The sequence below is a fragment of the Hippocampus guttulatus genome, chromosome 17 (assembly GCF_054856545.1).
Source record: "Hippocampus guttulatus isolate MCC_2025c chromosome 17, RoL_Hgut_1.0, whole genome shotgun sequence".
In the NCBI taxonomy this organism is placed as follows: Eukaryota; Metazoa; Chordata; class Actinopteri; order Syngnathiformes; family Syngnathidae; genus Hippocampus; species Hippocampus guttulatus.
This window is the reverse complement of record NC_141277.1, coordinates 2,158,642-2,179,398: the sequence shown is the minus strand read 5'-3', so window position 1 is coordinate 2,179,398 and position 20,757 is coordinate 2,158,642. Positions and strand designations below refer to the sequence as shown.

The window sequence follows — 20,757 nt, the reverse complement described above, 5'->3', positions numbered from 1 at the left end:
CAAGATCTGAAATTGACCGTATATTATTGTAAAGGTACTTATGGATCTCTGCTGGGGTTTTCCTCAGCAAGATGACGTTCCGGTTTGTTTCAGAGTAAAAGTGCATCTCCGTCACTTGATAACCGATAGGGCTGTCTTTATGCCGCCCATTTTTTTTCCCTGTCAGGAAAACACACGCATGCAGAGAGTAATTTGTGGAAATAGGTCAGTTACTTTTTACCTGCGGGCTGTTGGTGACCAGGCTACTGTGACGACACCTCTTCGCCCTCCCGCCTTCTACTTACCGTCGACTAAAATTTGTTTTCGTGTCACCGTTTTTAAGATTTTCTTTTTTGCTTCATTATTGGAGTCCAAACTGTGGCCCGTGGGCCATTTGCAACTGTCGTCCCTTTTAAGCGACCAATGGCGGATGTTAGAAGGAACTATGGGTGCTACGCCTTTGACAACTCCAATTTTTTGTATTGTGTTTTTGTAGAAATACGAAGATGAAAAGAGATTTTTAAACCACTAAAAACGTAACTCATTTTCTCTTGAACGCACCCTGGTGAATATTCATTCATTCATTCGTCTTCCGAACCGCTTCATCCTCACTAGGGTCGCGGGGGTGCTGGAGCCTATCCCAGCTGTCTTCGGGCAGTAGGCGGGGGACACCCCGAATTGGTAGCCAGCCAATCGCAGGGCACACAGAGACGAACAACCATGCACACCCTCACCCACACCTCGGGACAATTTAGAGTGATCAATCAGCCTGCCATGCATGTTTTTGGAATGTGGGAGGAAACCGGAGCACCCGGAGAAAACCCACACAGGCCCGGGGAGAACATGCAAACTCCCCCTGGTGAATAAAGTTCTTTTAAAAAAAAAACCCTTATTTGTTTGACTTGAGAAGATATCAGGTTAATGATCCTAAAGAAACTGCTTTAATAAAAGAATCTTATTTTGCTTCTGACTATGGATCCACTTTCCAGCTACTTCTCACACTGAAGTGAACAACTGAAAAATCGTCCCAAATATTTTTTAAAAATTTAAAGGTGTGATCTGTCCGTCTGATTGGAATGAAGACAATATGTAAGGTTTTGATTAATTGTTTTTAAAGTGTTTTTTAATTAAATATATATATTAAAAAAATAAATGATAATTATTAGATCTAGGTTGTGACACCCTGATTTCACTCACAATTGAGATTGAGCAGAACACACAGGTATGTCTCATGGAAAATAAAATAAAATTAAATACATAGGATAAAATAAAAGACAATCCTACCATTTTATTGAATCAGGTCAGCACTGCAAAAAAATAATAATAATAATACAAGTTTGAGGTAAAGTCATGTCATCTTCTCTCAACCCAGAAGGTGGCCGGCAAAAATTCGTGTCCATTTACGTGTCAGAAACGAAGCTTTCCTGTCGTCTTTCTTTCCCTTGCAGATTGTCAGTGCCGACGACGGGAGCGATGGTGTTAGACGAAGATGTAAGCTAGGTGGCCGCACCACCACATGAATCGAAAGCGACCGAGGCTTCGCAGCCACACACGCGCGCGGGTACCGTGCCGAGCGCCCGGGCATCTTCAGCACGCGCAGCCGAGCGGAGGGAGCCCTCACCCGGCCACGAGAAGCGCACGCTCCGCCCGGACTCTTCCACAAACCGCCTCCCCTTGACTCGCGTGCACACGCACGGAGTGAAAAGTCGTCATCTCTTCGGAGGTTTGCTTCTTTTTTCTGTCAGGCTCGCCAAGGTTTTTTTTTAAACTGTTCTTTTATCGATTTATTATTTATTTGTATGATTATTTGAGGCTGACAGTCAAACCAGGGCGGACGAACTGCGTCTTGACGGGGAGAGCTCGGACTTCTTTGGCTGGAGGGCGAGAAAAAACACACCACGCACCAAAACACTGTCCTTTCTGTCACTTCTCTTCTTTTTTGGTGGGGAGGAGGTGGGGGGTCCAGCGACTTTAAACCAGGAACCCGCTTGTGAGCTTTCTTCCCCCGCTGAGGATGAGAGGAAATTAGACGTGTTGATCGAGGCTTTGAGCTTGTTTTACTGGGATTTATTTTGGCTGTGGCGAGCAAAGACCCGGAGCGGAGCGGAGCTGCGCGTAAAGAAAAAAAAAAAGAAAAAGGAAAAAAAAAAGCGAAAGAGGTCTTTCCTCCGCTCTCCTCATCTACGTCGCCACCCGGCTACAGTTCTGTCTGCGTGTCTGCGTCTACCCTCCTCTGTCCATCTATTTTCTCCATTTGTTTCCATGTTGTAGGTCCGTGCGATTTAGCTAAAATGCATCATCAACAGCGGATGGCAGCTTTGGGCACGGACAAGGAACTGAGCGACTTGCTGGATTTTAGCGCGGTAAGAACATTTCATTTGTTATTCTTGGAAACAAATGAGTGTGATGATAGGTGAGGCTGCAAGTAAATAAGCACGTCCTGTTTGGCTTTCACAGTTTACATGTTTAATTGATGAGTTGCACGGCGCATAACCTGCATAGCTCTCTTTTTTTTTTTTAAATATCAAGTGGAAAAAGTGTGTATTTCTTGAGAGTAAGTTAAAAAATAAAAGTGAGAGCATATTTGTGATTTCATTTTGTTTGTATGTGTAGATATTTTTGATGCTGCATTGGTAATTTTGTTGTCTTATAGATGCGAAACAGCGATTTGAAAATGTTCCCATCATCCATGGTAGTATATCTTATTTTAAGTCCTTCTTCCCCCCCCCCCCCCTTTATGTGCAGCCTTTTGCCCATGACAAAAGAAAAGTTCTTTAATTTTCCAATACAATGCGTGTGCCATGCTTGCAGAATAGTTTAAAAAAAATCTTTCCGCGTGAACACGTCCAGTTCGTGCAGCCTTCATTGTTGCAAGCGCAAAATACTAATCCCGTTTTAAATGTAGCAGACCCCCCCCCCCCCCCCCCCAATTCCCTTGGAATAAAAGACTGTGGTGTGAACTTGAGGGACAGGAAATAGTGTTCCATGCTCTCGGCCATGTTTCTGTGCATCTACCTCCCTCTGGGAGCAAGTTTGGTCACAAGAGGAGGAGGAGGGGGATGAGGATGAGGAGGAGGAGGGAAATAGATACAGCCCTCAATGAGGAAGAATAGACGGACTCCCATTAATCCTGGTATGAAAGCGAGATATGTCAGATTAGAAAGTGCAACGAAGGGCAGTGGTGCTGCTTGCCAGGAAATCCGAAGAACAAAAGACAAAAAAAAAATAATTGCATCTTAGTACTTAATGATCAGAGAAATGCAAATGCCACATGTCAATAACATGCACATTTTCATAGCTTGCCTTATTAAATCGGTTAAACAGGTAGACATTCATATAACGTATGAATATGAAATATGAATGCCGAAAAAAACTATTATGGCGGAGTGATGCCAATTCCTAGTTTCGTTTCAAAGCCGTCAAATGTAACACACGCTGTTCTCAGTGTTCAATAACAACCAATCTAAGAGGGGGACTGTTAACCAAACACAGTTTTTTTTTTGGGGGGGGGGGGGGGTCCTGTGGGACCGATATTGTGAAGTGAGCATTTGCTGAAAGTGTCAGATAAATTTGTGACAGTGAGGCATCTAAACTTAATTATTATTATTATTATTATTATTATTGCTATTTTTATTGTGATTTTCTCCTGAACAACCATATTGTCCACATACATACACAGGCACAGTCGATTGAATCTTACATTTGTGCTTTAAAATGCTTTCGAGTCATTTTTGGACATATACATATATATATATATATATATATATATATATATACATATATATATATATATATATATATATATATATATATATATATGTGAAAAATGAACTGTGGAATAATACCACACACACACACACACATAATTTAAGGAGATAAAGTGAAAAGTTATGTTATCATTCACACATCACAAAAAATATGAAGATATCAAAAAACAAAGATCTGACCAAATTTCAAGCCCGCCAGTGTGTCTCCTTACCATGAAAGCAGGCGGAAGATGAATCGATGCGATTGTAGGTCCGCGAGAGCCCACCAGTGTGACCGAGTACTCAAAGTGCTTCTTTTAGCAAATGACAGAGCTGCGACTAACTAAAAACTATGAAGGCTCGCCTGTTCATCGCCCCTCTGCAGCCGTTCGACACCAGCGTGACCTCCGTCGCGCACGTTTCAGGCCCAACAGGAGGCACGCTGACATCAACGCTCATTGTTATCAAAGCCTGTGTAGGTCCAGTTCAGATTAGAACTTTCAATTTCGTGCTGCCACAGCTACGACTGCAAACAATAAGGCCTTCATTTGTATGTGAAATTTTGACGGCGTGATGCTCCACAAAGATGTCAAATAGAACAATTTTCACCATCTGTATTGTTGAAGCAGCATCGTCGCCGCTGAGACTGCTTGTCATAAATTAGCAGTCAATTTCAACTTCGGGATGCATGCACTTGATTGATTGATAGATTTTTTTTTTTTTTTTTTTTTAAACAGATATGCGAGTTTCATTCCTCAACACAGTGTTTGGCGAGGTAATTGGCAATTCAGAAATAAAACCCACCAAAGCAAAACTGATACCCAACTGTCAAAAGACACGTTTCAAGTTCCATTTTCAGAACAGCCACGTAGGGTACTCATCAGTTCCAGTTGTACGCATGTACCCCATTGGAATTCAGTTCTTGTTGGGGGGGGGGGGGGGGGCTGCTTCTCGAAAAGCAGATGTCACCTTTACATTTGAGGCGAGAGGTGATATACTTCTCGCGGCACTATTTCGCAGCCAAATGTCTCCCTGGTGTATTGGAATGAAGCTTTTCATATGTAGCTGCACTGCAGTCATTTTTTTTTTTCTTGTTCTTCTTGGTGCCGCTGTCTGTGCTCTCGGAGCTAATGTGTGCTCTATTTGTCTTCTAGATGTTTTCCCCTCCTGTTAGCAGTGGAAAGAATGGACCGACTTCCCTGGGGAGTGGACATTTCTCCGGCTCAAGTACGTCAGCTTTCTTCTTTTTTTTTCTATGAGCTGTACGTTCTTCTCTCAATTTGAAATCCTCCCATACACCTGCTCATCGCTGTTCTGCTATACTGCTCAGTGGGTAACCACGCACAATTGTTTTTTTTGGGGGGGGGGCGTTGTGTTGTATTTGCTCACTATTGTACTTTGACCTTTTTTAAATATCTGTGAGTTATACTTCATATGTCACTTATGATTATGATGCATAACCAAAAAATCTTTGATCATATATTGGCTATTAAAAACATACTCGTGAAGGAAATATTCGTATGGGTCAGTGGCGGAATAGAGCAGCAACAATTTGGGGGTCGTATGCACAATCTGATGAGATCCAATGCGAGAGCTGAGATATTCATGCAACAATATATTGATCGTTTACGTTACGCTTGTGGTGACGGGCCGCATTATACCGAAGGATTTCTAAAAAAAATAATAATAATAATACCCTAATGTTAGAAAAATGTGATATCCTCACTTAATGAGCTGGAGTTTCAGTTTTTGATTTCACGGTCGCCAAACTATTCATTTTATTGGTGTGGTAGTTTACACTCATGTACTGAACTGCCTCAAAATGAGTATTTTCAATACTCCTTTTGTAAGTACTGAGTTAGATATCTTGTGTAGGTTCTTCGCAGTCCATCCAAACAAATAAAAAAATAACAGGCAATGGATAATTAGTATATTACATCATAATGTCAATATTGTCATGATCAAAACAAGACATGTTTTTAGTCTTTTTTTTTTTTTTCTTCAATTTGGAGGAGGACTTTTGTTTTCAGCTACTTACGTTCATTCCTGACACAGACTTCCTGTTTTTCCGATTGGGTGATGTCACTCTTTCCTGCCTGTGAATGTACTGCAGGGGATTCACTGTGGTTCTTATACAGTGTGGAGCTCGTGGTGTCAAACAGTAGTGAAACGTGGCCTCTTTGAAAGTTGACCCGGACTTGTCGATTGCGAGGGGAAACTGTCTTTCGATTTTGCAGTCATGTCGTAACTCGCGGGGTTTGTTCTGAAACGTGTGAGTGTGATTGACATTAATGAGATAATACCAGCAGAGTGTGTAATTTATTCACTTAATCCTATTTGGCTTTTTTTTTTCTTCCCGAAGTGAGTGACTGAGTGAGTTCTTTACTTACTTAATATGTCTTCCATTCATACCTTTTGTCACCGTGCAGTAGGTCATTGAGGTACGCTGGCGCGGTCAGCCGGTGATTCACACTGAGCCACTTGCTTATTCATGCACTCACTCTGCTTGTGGCTGCCAATAAACATAGTCTATAACCTCTGTATCATTGAGGATGTACAGTAGCTACCGCGTTAGCAACTGAGCGCTACGGCTTCCATGTTGAGCTTGCACTTCACGGTTCAGATGCTGAGATCAGTGCATTAAAAATGCAGATAGGACCGGTTCTTGTACGCTGCCGACGACACCTCCCGAACAGCTACTTGTTAGCTCGCAGATAGCCGGGATAGGCTCAAGCTAACACTTGCCACTGAAATGGATGTCGCTGACTGTATCGCTGTCGATACTGTTGTGATGGATGAAAACTGAATGACAACTGGAAGGGAACTGAAGAAATATTTTTTTGTCATAGGAAATATCCATCCATCCATCCATCCATTTTCCGAACCGCTTGATCCTCACTAGGGTCGCGGGGGGTGCTGGAGCCTATCCCAGCCGTCTCCGGGCAGTAGGCGGGGGACACCCTGAATCAGTTGCCAGCCAATCGCAGGGCACACAGAGACGAACAACCATCCACGCCCACACTCACACCGAGGGACAATTTAGAGCGTCCAATCAGCCTGCCATGCATGTTTTTGGAATGTGGGAGGAAACCCACGCAGGCCCGGGGAGAACATGCAAAACTCCACACAGGGAGGCCGGAGCTGGAATCGAACCCGGTACCCCTGCACTGTGAAGCCGACGTGCTAACCACTGGACTACCGGGCCGCCCTCATAGGAAATAATAAAATAATAAAAAACACTTGCATCGAGAGTATATTACGAACAGTGTGTCAGTTCTTCAAGCGTGGGAACTCCACTCAGCCTTAGTGCATCGATGTGCCTTAGAGGTTAAGGCGAGGCGACATCCGCGTGTGCGTTCCCGGAGGCAGTTCTTGAGCGAATAGTACAGTGTTTTCATTGATGAATCAGAATATTTTGGGGGAAGACATTTGGAACACGGTCGGTTCGGTTGCAGAGTGAGCCACTGGGTATGACCTCGTGCCGAAAATAATGATGAAACCATTTGCTTTATGGAGACCATTTACAAACCACAGCATTGCTGATTGTCACACACCCGAGCTGTTGTAAGGCGATTCTCCATCCTCGAAGTTAATTGCTGTGAGAACACGAGTGCCGAGCTTAACGCCGGTGCAGCAATGCTGGAAAACTAAAGTTGGGTTGAATGTTAGCGAAAGCCATTGGAAGGTCGGGGGGGGCATCCAATGACCACTCGCAGCACTTGACACCACATTTACATACACGTGGCATGTTGGCAAGGTAGACAACCAGCAAGCATGATGGGAATAGGATGTCAGGGGCTTCAGGAGAATTTAGGGGCAATCGGAGATGCTTTTTTTGGGGGGGTGTCAGTCAGCAGAATGTAGCAGTACAAATGGAATCGGGAACTATGGAGGTACTCGAAAGTGCTCGTGTTGGTGAGCCATTACGTTATTATCCAAAAACCAGCACTCTGCAGATGTCCTGTTCGTTTGCTGCTTGTTTGTGTGCCATGGTACGGTTTGCCCTCGTGCCGCGCATGCAAATGTGAAACAGGACAAGAGATGTTATGAGTTTGGTGGAGGGGATGGAGTGGGGGGGGGGGAGTACCCTGTTTTAGTTGCATTTTCAGTGGTCGCTAAGCTTTGCTTTGCTGCTTCCGTGCGTATCTTCACTTTGGAATTATTTTCATGCACATAAAAAAAAAGCAAACGCAGAACTGTCACACAAACTTGAAACTACACAAACAAAATCACATTTTTCCACCCACATGTACAAGATTCATCACGCACACACATTCTGCTCACCCCTGCTGTGGCTTTCTGCAGGCCTCGGCATTTTGATGAGCCCGGCGCTGTTTGTGAATGCAGCTAATTAGAACTGTATAGACCCGCACAGCCATGAGAGCAGCAGTTTCCAAAGGAAGGGATGAGGCCAGCCGCTCGGACATGCTGACGCTGAACCCGGTCCTCACATTTTATGTCTCGTTTTGCTCAGCACTCATGACTTTGGTCTAGATTTGGGCGCATATATATATATATATATATATATATATATATATATATGCACATACATACTGCTAAAATGTACTTCCTGCACAGCAATCTGACCTCCTAGCATGAGGCTAATTCATTATTTGAAACGTATTTTCCTTCCGCTAACCTTCATAGATCTTTTGGATTGAAATACAACAAAAAATCTGCTAGAAAATATGTATTTTTGCCCTGCCCATTTATTTTCGTGCAACTCCATATCCGATTTGCATTTCATGAGCTCTTTCTGTCACGTAAGTCGATATAAAACAAATTGACACGATCAGATATGTTACACATGGATTCTTAACACTTGCACAAATCTAAAAATATGTATTTTTTTGGAGGGGGGGGGGGGGGGGGTTCTGACAGCTAAGGAGATGCTAAATCCGCATATTTTGGGAGCTCCATTCACCTTGATCCACAAAAGCATCGAAACATCAACGGTGCAAGAGTCCCACATGACATGCTCAGCCCACGGTCATCAGCAAGCAGGAAGTGGATTAACCGTTTTAATTATTGGGAGATTTTGCCGCGTTGTTGTTTATTTTCGGATCATCCCTGGAAAGATAAAGCGAGCATCAAACTCTGTGTGTGTTTCTAATCTCCTCCTGGATGAAGCCGTTCAGAGAGCAGCTCCGCTGTGCTTGTCACCAGCGCCACTCGTCTATTTCAGGTCTTGGCTGCTTTTGGTATAACCCCCCCCCCCCACCCCCCAACACCGTTCGTACCCCTCAGATGTGCTGTTTGTTCCCCTGTAAACAATATTAGAAGGGGACTGAGGTGTGTGCCAATGAGAGAGTTGAGGAGATTTCACCAATTTTTGCACACGTATGCAAGTACTGTATGTGTCCGCGGTCTTTGTGTTTTGGTACAAAAACAGGAGCAAGACTGAGCAGGAAATAAATTCAATTAAACTGGAAGGCGAATGAGGAATATGACTTTGGGGCTGCTATTCAAAACTCAAATCTCACTGGGGAGGACAACCTGTGGTCATTGTGACTGGCTGTCAGCGAGGTGACTTGTAGTTGTTATTTCAGTTGACGTGCAGGAGAATAAAACTGAGCATATACAATTTCTAGTTGATGTTTTTGGTGGAAGACACACCACAGGAAGAACCGAGTCGAACTGCAGAGGTTTGGAAAATCAATGAATTGGATTGCAACCGAAGCGAGAAAGCGCCGGAAGTGATGACATTGCGGCTACCTCAATGCGCTCAACAAAACACAGAAGCCGGAATCAAGGGTCAGGCTTTGCGTGGCCGATTCTGTTCTTCCCCCGCGTGTGTTTTTCCTCTGCGTACTTTCTTCCCACAATCCAATGCATGCTAGGCTAACAAAAATACTCTCGATTGCCCTTTGGTGTAAACGCGAATATGAATGGATGTTTTTGTTCATGCGCGCTGTGATTGAGTGGCGAGCAGGGGGCGGCGTGTACGCCGCCCACAGTCAGCTGGGAGAGACTTGGATTTTCCGATGACTCTGAGCGGGATCGGCGGCAAGCAGCCTTGGCGGTGGAAGTTCCACTGGTGGAACAGATTCATTCTGTTTCTGTTTTATCTTTGGGGGAGGGGGGCAAAATTAATTTTTAAATGATCCCCTGCAGCAGTATTTGCTTCTTCACACATCTACGGAGAAATTTGGGCAGCCGCGCAGACGCATCTGCATTGGCAAGATGGATTTTTGTTCCTCTAATTGCTATAGCTTATTCAGTCACAGCTTACAGCTGAAAGGGGTTTGCTTTAATAATATCTCCTCTCACGTTTGATTTGATACACTTGTACCGAAACAGATAATGCGCCTCAACGTGGCGAACAACGCCCCCACCGCCACCCTCTTGTCTCTATTCAGTCAAATCAGCCTCCGTTCCGCCCGTCACTCAAACTCATCGTGGATGATGGCTTTCAAAATAGAGGTGGCGAGCAGAAACCGCTTGCTGAATGCCTCACCCTCCTACCTTCTCACTCTCTGTCTCTCATTCTCACTCTCTCTCTCTCTCTCCCCCCCCCCTCCGAGGCTGCTCAATTGTCTTGTTTCCTTGGCAAAAACTCCCAGCAATGCTCTTAATTGAGGTACGGATTAAGAATTAATCGGCGTTTTTAGCTATAATGGCAAATATTATGAGCTCCATTTCCTTTTCAAAGGCTAATAATGACTCCGCTAATAACGCCAGCGATTTCAGTGTTCGCGTCTGTTAGAACTTGGCAGGGCTTTTTATTTATTTCTTTATCTTTTTTTTTTTTTTTCTGACAAAGCTCAGGAGATTGACGAAGCTATTGCTTCGGCAAGCCGACTTACGACCGAGGCGGCACTCCATATGTTTTCCCTAAAGGCACAGCTAAGACTAGTTGGGGCTCAGTTATAGCGTTCGAGATCACTTTTTTTTTCCCTTTTCACGTTGGTCTGTAAGCTCAGACCCACTGGTCACTTTTGATGCGTCTGATCCGAAATGTGTCAACTGTCAGCGCTTGAGTGTTTTGTTGCCTTCCGATACGCTTTGTAATAAGACGACTAAATGGCTCCTGTCTGAAAAACTGTCAGCGTTTAATTGCTGGTCGTCTTCAGCTTATCTTTTTTTTTTTTCTTTTTTTTTTTTTCCTTGAGTCACGAGTGCCTATTTTAGAGGCATCTGTTGGACACCTGCGGCAGGTAATGTGTCGGATTCAGACGCAATAGCTTGCCATTAACTGTGGAGAGTGATTAGAGATGCAAGACAGGCACAGAAATTGAGTGCATAGATGTCCGTACAATTTAGGGTAAATCTGTCTCATTATGTGTGACGTACTTCACATTTCGTTTCTTCACTTTCTTGGACGCCAGTCAGTGTGCTAATAGTTTGCGCGACAAGGTCCGTAGCATGTTGCCAAACGGACCACTAGGCTGAATTTTATCAGAGGATGTAGGGTACGCCAACTCGAAGCGTCATAAAAAGTCTGCGCCGGAAAATCTTTTTTGATGGAAAAAAATATGAGTGCATCGAACCAAATCGAATTGTTCCACTTTGAAATATATCTAGCTAGATATGGAATGATTTTTAATTGCAGCGATATAACGTTGAACAGTACTGACAAGTGACTTCAAAATTATATATCACAAAAAAAAAATGTCTCTACATGAGCCGCACCATATCGAATCGAATCGTGATCCCACTGAGTCGAATCGAATCGTTCCGCTTTTAAATTTGAACCGCCGTCGAATTGTTGGAATCATCTTTTGTGGAAGGATGCACACCCCTTGTCAATTGTTCAACAAGTGCCCATCTGCTCGATCGGACTCACCCCTCACTCGTCCCTTTTTGGCCCCGCATGTTGCACATACTCTTTGAAACCGCAAAGCTGCCAGGCTCCATGTCGACACCAACACGTGACAGAGGTGCTCGTTTTTCACCCGTTCGCTCTTACCGAACCAGCAGTGATAGAATCGCAGCCAATGTAGCCAGAGCAGCCGACTCCTCAAACGCACCTTCCACTGTTACGTGCCCCACTTCTTCATCCTCTTCATTGTAACAATTCGACTGCTTCTTAGAATTCCTCAACAGCCTCATTGTCTATTTTTTTTAATCTTATTTATCATGATAATTTTCTGACTCCTCATTACCCAACTTATATTTTTTCCTTGAACCCGTTTCTCTTATTTTGTCTACCAAACTGAACACTTGGCCTTCCAAAGTTGCCAGTTTCTGCGGGCAATTTTTTTTTCCCCCTTCTAAATTTAGAAAGCACAATTTGGGGCATTTTCTGTGCAAAACATCCTGTGATCATGTGATGTTTTTGTTTTTATTCGTTTTTACTTCACACTCCTTCGAGCCATTTACATCAACTGCTTCTTCCTGCCCTTATTATTCTGCACGTCCTTCTTGATCTTAGAACAGTCCCAGTTATTGATCTCAGAGCTGATTGTGTTTGCCAGTACGAGGTGTACGTCTAGTTTGAAATCTGTCATTTGAAAAAAGAAAAAAAAGAGTCGGCTGGGATGGGCTCCAGCTCCCCCCTGACCTAATGAGGCCAATCGGCGTTTAAAATGGATGGATGAAACGAACCACCTTTTAGAGCGGGTGTCGCCGAGAATCTTTTCAGTGAGTGTGTTGAATGTACTCCTGTAATGTACGCTGACTTGCCAGAGACGCAGTGAACCTTCGCACGACAGAGACTAGCAGATGAAACCATCTGGTTCAGAGGGAGAGGTGGGATGCAGCAGGAAAGCTGCACAATGGTTTGTCCCAGCTTTTGTTTCAGTCTCGGGCTTTGGCAGTGCTGGCACACCAGAGTGGCACTGCCAATTCCCCGTGTGTGCGTGTGTGTGTGTGCATGTGTATGTGTGTGCGTGCGTGGGTGCGTGCGTGGGGCAAAAAGTGTGAGGGGGTTGCTTGGAAAATCTCTCTCTCTCTCTCTCTCTTTCTCACACACTGGCACACATGCATGCACACGCTTACTGATATACATGCACACTCACAAAGATTGTAAATTGTCTGGAACACCCCTAGTGCCATCTGGTCCTGTGATGGGCCAGACAGTGTGTGTGTGTGTGTGTGTGTGTGTGTGTGAGAGAGAGAGAGAGAGAGAGAAGAAAATGGGGAAAACAAGAGTACATGCATATCTGTACACATTTTGTGACTGCGTGTGTTCTTCTGTGGACAAGTGTGAGAGAGAAGAAACCACCAATGTCACACACCATTTATTCCATAATATTTGCCTTTTGTGTGCAAGTGTTGACTTTGTTTTCCTTCCCTGATGTTGGCCTGGTTTTTAAAATGAGGTGAAAGCAAGAAAATATTCGTATTTCTGTTGTTGTAAGAGAGGTTCGTGGTCACATTTTAACTGTGTGTGCGCGCGTGCGTGTGTGTGTTTGTGCGCGTTGGCATGTTTGTGACAAGTTCATAATGTCCTGAAGAGACCCAAGGTTTTCCTTCCTCATAGCTTCGGAACATCTGCAATCGCGTGTGCGGTGTGTTGGCGTGCGCCTGCGCGTGCAAGCGTGTGTGTGTGTGTGTGGGTGTGTGTGTATGTGTGTGTCATCGAGAGAGACACATTGATCTTCCCGCCACATTCCATTCTCTCAGGGCGCTGAATAGCAAGAACTCCTCAGTATAAACATTTGTCCCGCTTTCCCCTCTTCACTTCAACCATTGCGCCCCTAAAATTGCTCCCTGTGAAAAACGTGTCGTTTTGCACAAAGGGTGTCCACTGTTCGTGTGAGGCTTGGAACTGGTAACTTGCCTTGACGGCTTACGTGAAAATGAAAATTCTTCCTGTGTGGCTAATTCACCTGGCTTCAGGTAAATTCACAATATCGCATTGTTTATTTAAAAAAAAAAAAAAAAAAAAAAAAGGAAGTGTGCCTCTTGCTACACTTTACACTCATCCATAATGTGTTCATTTTGGCTATAACCTGAAACTGAAACATTACTTGCTGCAGTTTTTGCCGTTGGTTAAAAGCATATTTAAGAAGGCATTTTATTTTCAGGGGGTTTTCCAGGCTTTCATCTTTTCCAGCCCATTCACCCCCCCCCCCCCACACACACACACTCAACTTTCATTCCCGCTGTCTGTTGGATGGCCATCGTTTGGCAGCTTGCAGCCATCCGAAGAACCAATTATCCAATAAATGCGGCATAATGAAGTTGTTTCACTGCTGCCGTGTGACTGAAAGCCAAGGGGTGTAGATCTTAAAGATTTACTTCAGGCACTTCAAACCAAATAACCTTTCAAAAGAATATAACGCATTCTTGTAAACATGAATCAAATGCCGTCATTCTGCTTCATGATCTTGCGTTACAAAAGCAATGAGAGACAACGATACACATGCAATGACCGTGTATGTTTAAGGCCATCCTCGGTTGTCAGAGACGGGTGTCGGACAGGTTTTGATGGAACTACATTGCCACGTATCAGACATCAGCTTCAAATTCATCTGGGGAAAAAATGCCATTGTTATGGAGTCGCACTTAAAGCGAAACAGTATCGGTAAAATACCCGTCAAGTCAATGGAGTGTACCACCGAGCATCAAACAACGCAGCCTCAGACAAAACGGTATCTATCAGGCGGACCTTCCTTAGATAAACAGCTTCGGACAAATTTGCCTGGTTATCAAATTTCTTGTGACTAATCGTAACATATCCTATTTGTGACCTCATGATGTTTACACAAAGCTACGTTGACAAGCTAAGAAGCTAGGTTCACTAGCTAAGAAGCTAAACGCCGTCTCCGAAGTAGTTCTTTGTTTTATTTTCTGATGCTGTGTTGTCCGCATCACATTTAGCTGACATCCGACTCACACCTTATGTCCGAAAATGTTCAACTTCTGAATCTAGTGTGCGTCATTGAAATTTTTGTCGCACTTCTGTGCGGACAGCTAAATATTTGAGTTGCATTTGGCTCGTCAGTATAAACCACATCACCGGAATGCGCTCAAACCAGCTGTTGCATTGTCGTGTACCTTTGTAGCTTTCCGCAGTATGTGAAAAGTGACTGCTCGCTATTAGCCTGCATGGACAGTCCCTCGGTATTTGTCAGCTTCTGTGTACGGCGACAGGATGTTAGCGCTTCGCTTCAAACTGTCGCCAAGTGTGTACAGTATCTTTAATAAATAAAGGTTCTCGTCTCGAGAAACAAATTCGAACGGGTGTCTAGAAGTGACGTAAAAATGCTGACATGATACAGTCTGCGCTCCCCGTTCAAACACGTCTGACTATGTTCTGAACTTTTGCGTATTTGGTCCGATCGAGGTCAGATCACACGACACGATAAACAAACCATCCCCGAACTTCAAGACCACTTCTCCAAGCGGTCTGTACCCAAGTTCAAATGCTGTGTTCACACCTGCCCAAACAAACCACACCGAGGGGTTGCGTGAACCAGAGATCAGTTCAGCCAAAATAAACAAGACATCTGGAAAACACCCTTAGATTTCTTTTTCTTTTGCTTGTTTGCTTTTTAGCTTTACAAGGTGGTTGGATTGTGATTGGCATATGACAGCGTGACACATATATTTGATTGATGAAAATGTTAGGCCTAAAAAGATTAACTTCACCGTGTTGCAATCATCGGCTTCTGTCTAACCGTCTAAAAGCTTACATGGGAAGCAAGGTTGGCCTCATCAGATGATCGAATGGTGGAGGGGTGGGGGGGGGGGTCAGGAGAGCAGTCACAACAAAATGGAGACAAGTCTTTTATCTGCTGCCACCTACATTGTTGGTGCAGTTGCAGGTCCGTTTGCCGTGTCAGCCTGATTTACAGAAACGTTCCTACGACCTCGGCTGCAGTGTGAACGCAACACGGCAATGAGCGTTTTTTTCTCCGAGGAGCTAATTTTGTTCGAAAATGGCAGTTAAGCATCAGTCACTCCAGCACCCGTTTGTGTCGGGGTCCGCGGTCTGCGTTACGTGTGGAAAAGTGCGTTCAACGAGTCACCGGTGATTCAGACTAGTTTGTTGTCCCGAGCGAATCATTTTCTTCTACCTTTTTTGTTTTTGAACCAAAAGTTTGAAGGTAACGGCAATAAATCGTCACCGTGGGGCATGGCTGAATTTTCAGGAAAGCAGGCGCTCCACTCTCCGTTTCCTCAATAAACTGCTTCCTGAATGGGTGTTTAACCTGCCGAGATGGATTCTTTTGGTCTATGGGACAGCCCCAAGTTTTGAATTCTTCATAAATGCGCACAGTATAGCAAAAGAAAATGACACGAGAGTGAGCGGGAAAGGAATGACAATTTTAAGGTCATAGCCAGAGTCCAAATTTTTTTCATTTTGTTGTCTTTTTACACCAGATCTACCACCTCTCTCATTCCATCTGACGAATTCCAAGTTAGATCTTGATTCCAGACAAATGCCTTTTTGAGAGCGAAGCCTTGAGGCGAGCTCACAGAAGCGAAGCCAAAGGAGATGGCTACCTTTTCACTTGTTGAGCCTCATCGGTCTGTACCGAGGCAAAGTGTGAACTGCGCATGCAACAAGAACATTTTTTTTTAAAAACTGTATATCAGGGATAGTAAAAGAAAAAAAAATCATTTTGATGTGCATGTGGCCAACAGTGGCCAGTCTGTTTCAACACAGCAATGCTAACGCCGGTTCCCACCATGAGCAGCGATGTGCTGACTTTGGAGAGGGCCGCTTGGCTGCCAGAAGCTTTTACTCCTCGATATGAAGAGCGAGCCCTGCTTCAGAGCCCTTTATTGAATTATACTCCCGTGTGAAACTATGACAGTGATAGACAGATCCTCTGAGAGGTCCCAACCAAACGATTCCAAAGCTATCGGCGTGAAGCAGATCGAACATTTACCCGCGTGAGATGACTGTTGCCATTTTAGCGAGGAGAGCATCAAACAAGTATGCAGTATGAAGTACTGACCGTTATTTTGCCGGATTACAAGTGCCGGATTATTAGTATTTACCATTGACTAAATTAACGGCAACTCAGTTACTCGTGCCGGATATTTACTTACAAAGTTACCAGCACATGAAGGCGCGTGTACGTCGGAGGCTGTGAGCCGCATGTGCACAGACGGTCTCATTTGGCAGCCTGTCCGCAAGAATGTAACCTGAGACCTACACACACACACACACACACTCACACAGACACATTCCCTTAGTACCTCACTCTCTCTCTCACACACACACAGATGTGAGCCTTTTGTCTGCCCTCGACCTTTTTTTTTTTTTTTTTTTTTAACCCCCTCTCCTCCCCCTCAGTCGTTGCAGGTGTTCATCATGAGGCAATAAAACAAGTAGTGACTGTTCTCCGTCCCTACAGTGGCCCGCACTCACAGGGCTGCAGCCCCTGCTCCACATTTCCGCAGCTCTTTCCCATCTGGAGCGCGGCGTGCTTTGCGTGGATGTTGAAGTATTCGAATGCGAAAGGATAGGAATGCAATCTAGTTTGAGTTGAGTCGGTTTGTGAGCAAGGGCAACGCCAGAGAGATGGCGCACGGCACATTGACTTGCACTTTTGGTCTGCTTGCATGGGGGGGGGGGTGAATGGATGTGGGTTCTATTGCCTCGTCTTTATATGATGCTCTGGTTTGGAATATTGACAGTGCTGTGAATCCTCTGAAAACCGTCAATGGGAGTAATGAGATCCAGAGAATTTTCTCGCCGTCTCTTTCTGAAACGCTCTTGAGAGATGAGCACGAACACAGCTTCGTCTATCACGTGGCGATCAGTGGTTTTTTTTTCTTCTCCAGAGTCACAGCGGTCATGAACCAGCTCATTCTTTTATCATCGGAAGGGAAATTTCAACGCAATCTTGTTTTTCACGCCACATGTGTCACATTTTAAATTTTTGCAGACTGCATCACTTGGTAAAAAAACATACACAAATCATGCTCTGAAGCGTCACGACAAGGATTAGAAAGAGGACTCTAATTTTTCAATGAATTTCATCATCAAACAATTGTTAACACAGGTGGGATTTATTTATTTATTTTTTTATTCCTGGTCAAGAATCTGTATCACCGACCGTGTGCTAATATGAATCTGTTTTTATTGTTAATTACTGACAGACAAACACAGATGTTGCCGTGATCCGCTCTTCTCTCCTTGCCACAGGTCTTGAATGAGACTTTTTCGGTCTCCTTCCAGCTGGCTCACGCCTGATTTTGACTCATCACATAAGCAATGGAGAGTAACCAGCTGTTTCATATCGCCATATTTATCACGAGGGTTGGAAAGCAGACAGCTGTAACTCAACCAAAAGCTCGAGAAAAAAAAAAAATGACGGCACACTGAAACTCCCTGTCGTATTTTAGACTAAAGCGAGGGAATCCTCTTGAAAGCTGCTTTTCAACCAAATGATCTCTGGTTGCGCCGCACAGTTCACCGACTAAGTTCGTGTTCTTAAGACCGTATTGATTCGGTTCATATCTAGATGGGAAAGTGCCCCCAGAAAACCGTATTTGCCACATCAAAGATTTATTTTTTCCCCATCAAATGTCTTTTTAGCTTTCCTGGCTGCTTGGTTGCCGTGAATACGTACCACGGGGTATCGAGCAATATGCGGTTCGTACTACTGTTGTTTCTGTTTGTGCATGTGTGTGGGGATCTCACATGAATGCAGTTCTCGTTCTCCAGTTTCATTTGCACTTTCTTGTCTGTCGGCATTGCGCGCTTGTTGCAGTTTCTACACGGTCTTGAGGTTCTCTCAATAGTAACAATGGGATATGGGAAGCAGCAAGTTCTGTTCTCCGTTCATATAATGACTTGAGTTATAGAGTCTGACAGCCGCATATGCACGCACACACGCACATGCACTCAGATGTGTTTCCATCACGACGGAAGACATAGATTAATTTTTTTCCAAAACAGCGACTGAACTCAGCCAAAAAACGTCAGCTACAGGCTATCCCAAAATTTTTTAATGTTCTCTCCAAGTGAAACAGTACCCCGCTTTTAACATGTCAATGACAAGCCTGCATTGAACGATCCCAAGGATAGCACACTGTTTGGCTTCTTGATAGATGCTTATAAAAAATAAATAATACATAAAAACTCTAATTGGGAGAGCGGGGTCCTGTCTCATGCAAATAAGACACAGTTTGTCCCCGCCCCCTGTTACTGTGACAAGTGTTGGATGGAACTGGGGCGTTGCATCATCGCCGAGCATCCAAATGACACTTTGACAATTAATTTGGGGATCCATGCATGTGGCGCATGCAGCAGAGAAATCGCCTTGCCCTGCACATTGTATTAACACGCACCCCTTCCGTTAATCCATGACTTGTGTCTCGCTGAGCAAAAAAGACGCTTCTCACGGAGGCCACTTGCAAACTTTTGTCACAAAAAAAAACAGTATTATGTGAACACGCTTTGTCAAGCCAAGTCATGACAAATTAACTTTTCAAAATAAATGAATGAGCTGAGTCGTGTGAGTTGGGAAATACCCTGTGTCACTGGGGCCAACAACACACACACCCGCACGCACACACAAACACGCACACCTTCATGTGTTGAGATAGAGTAGCAGAGCTCTACTTACTTCGTGCCCTGACATGTATTATGTGGTTTTCAAAAGGGAAGCCTTCACTTTAGTGTTTGCCCGTGTGCGTGCGAGTATGGCTTGGTGTTTTCTTGAGCTCAATGAAGTTATGGAGTGCTGCAGCTTAAACTCAATACAGACACTCACGCACACACACGCTGCCCTTCTGACATCTGGTCGCTGAAACCTCCGTGGGGCCTCTGTTGGTGCTGCGTGTGCGCGCACGTGTGAAGGCGTGTGCCTTCAAGTTCTTATTCCTCATTGATGCCGAGCAATCGCAACGAGAACTGTTAATATGTTGGCTTGTCAAGGGGATGTCTTCATTGATGATGATGTTTACCCGCTACTATGGAAAATACGGATGGATTCAGTTCTGGTTAGGTGGTGGATGGCCCAACAAGGCTGCAATGTCGGCAAGGAGATTGCATAGTGACATTTTGTACCGATTTCACCGCTGCTGGCATTTAAGCTCCGCCCTCACCATAAAAATACCGCTGGGATTATTTATGTGCAATATTTCTTACTGTGGATAAATTAAAAAAAATAACACGTGGCTTTCATGGGATGGAGAAACATTTGTAAGTGTGAATTAATTGGATTGCTGTTTTCAGACACACTTTATGATTCTCGTTTGTGGTGGGATTGGGGGGGGGGGGCAACACAAATTGGCCTGATGGCAAACAAACGGCTGCAAATTATCACTGAAGATGTTTACCTGTTTTCTTAACAAGCTGCATTCTCACTCTGCTGAACAGTTTCCTCTCGATTGATTCAAAGAGAACAAAGTGTCGACGTGTTCTTCTTCGAGCGTGTCGTATGCGTCGCTCCTCTGGGACCATCACGCTGTTATCAACTTTTATTTTGTATTTGTAGTGTGCAACATCAATGTAAACTCAGTTTACTGACCAACGTGTTCATCACGAGTCCTTTCCCCACCGAAGAGGAATATTTCTTGCAATTAGATTTCACTTCAACAACAACAACAACAAACAACTGCAACTGACTTTTAAGTGCTTGTGAAGCCGATACTGTTCAGCTTCAGTTGCTTTTCGAGAAGTCCCGTGGGGTCTTTTGGTGGCTTTTAAGGGACTCGCTGAGCAAAAACGAACAACTTTGTTTTGAGATCTGTCGTAGGCCTCGCTCTGCTTTTTTGCCTGTGCGCTCCCATAATGCACTCGAAAGCAATGTGGGGATACTGCGGGCAGGTGCCTGTCATTATTTTCCCGTGACTTTACACCAGCTGCAACCTCCTCCTCTTGAGGTGATGACAGAAGGCTTGGCGAGTGGTGGGAGACAAGGACAAAAGGAAGAAAGAGTAAAGGGAGGAGGAGGAGTGGGACGATGAAAAAGTAAATAAAGAATGAAAGGGAAGGACTTTGGCAGTCGGAGGGAGGAACATTGAAAATGTTGGGAAGCCGACAAAGAACGGACACAACATCACCTGTCTGACTCGCCGTTAAAATTCGCAATTAGTGTTGCGGGTGTGTGGAGCCATAGTTGACTTTGGGCGAAGGTGAGCAACTTAACGCTTGTGAAGTTCAATCACCTTTGCAAAT

General features: G+C 44.3%; 1 protein-coding gene across 5 annotated transcripts in view; it reads left to right on the top strand.

The window, feature by feature from the left end:
• The first annotated feature begins 1,399 nt into the window (after positions 1-1,399).
• The window catches only part of tcf4 (transcription factor 4), a 112,853-nt gene continuing 93,495 nt past the window's right edge, over positions 1,400-20,757 (top strand). For 4 of the 5 annotated variants that reach the window (XM_086134214.1, XM_086134216.1, XM_086134212.1 and 1 more), the window contains exons 1-3: positions 1,718-2,342; positions 2,633-2,671; positions 4,880-4,952. In XM_086134214.1, coding sequence (XP_085990340.1) covers positions 2,271-2,342; positions 2,633-2,671; positions 4,880-4,952 — 184 coding nt within the window. In that variant the 5' untranslated portion in view covers positions 1,718-2,270. The other variant, XM_086134213.1, reaches the window with a different exon arrangement.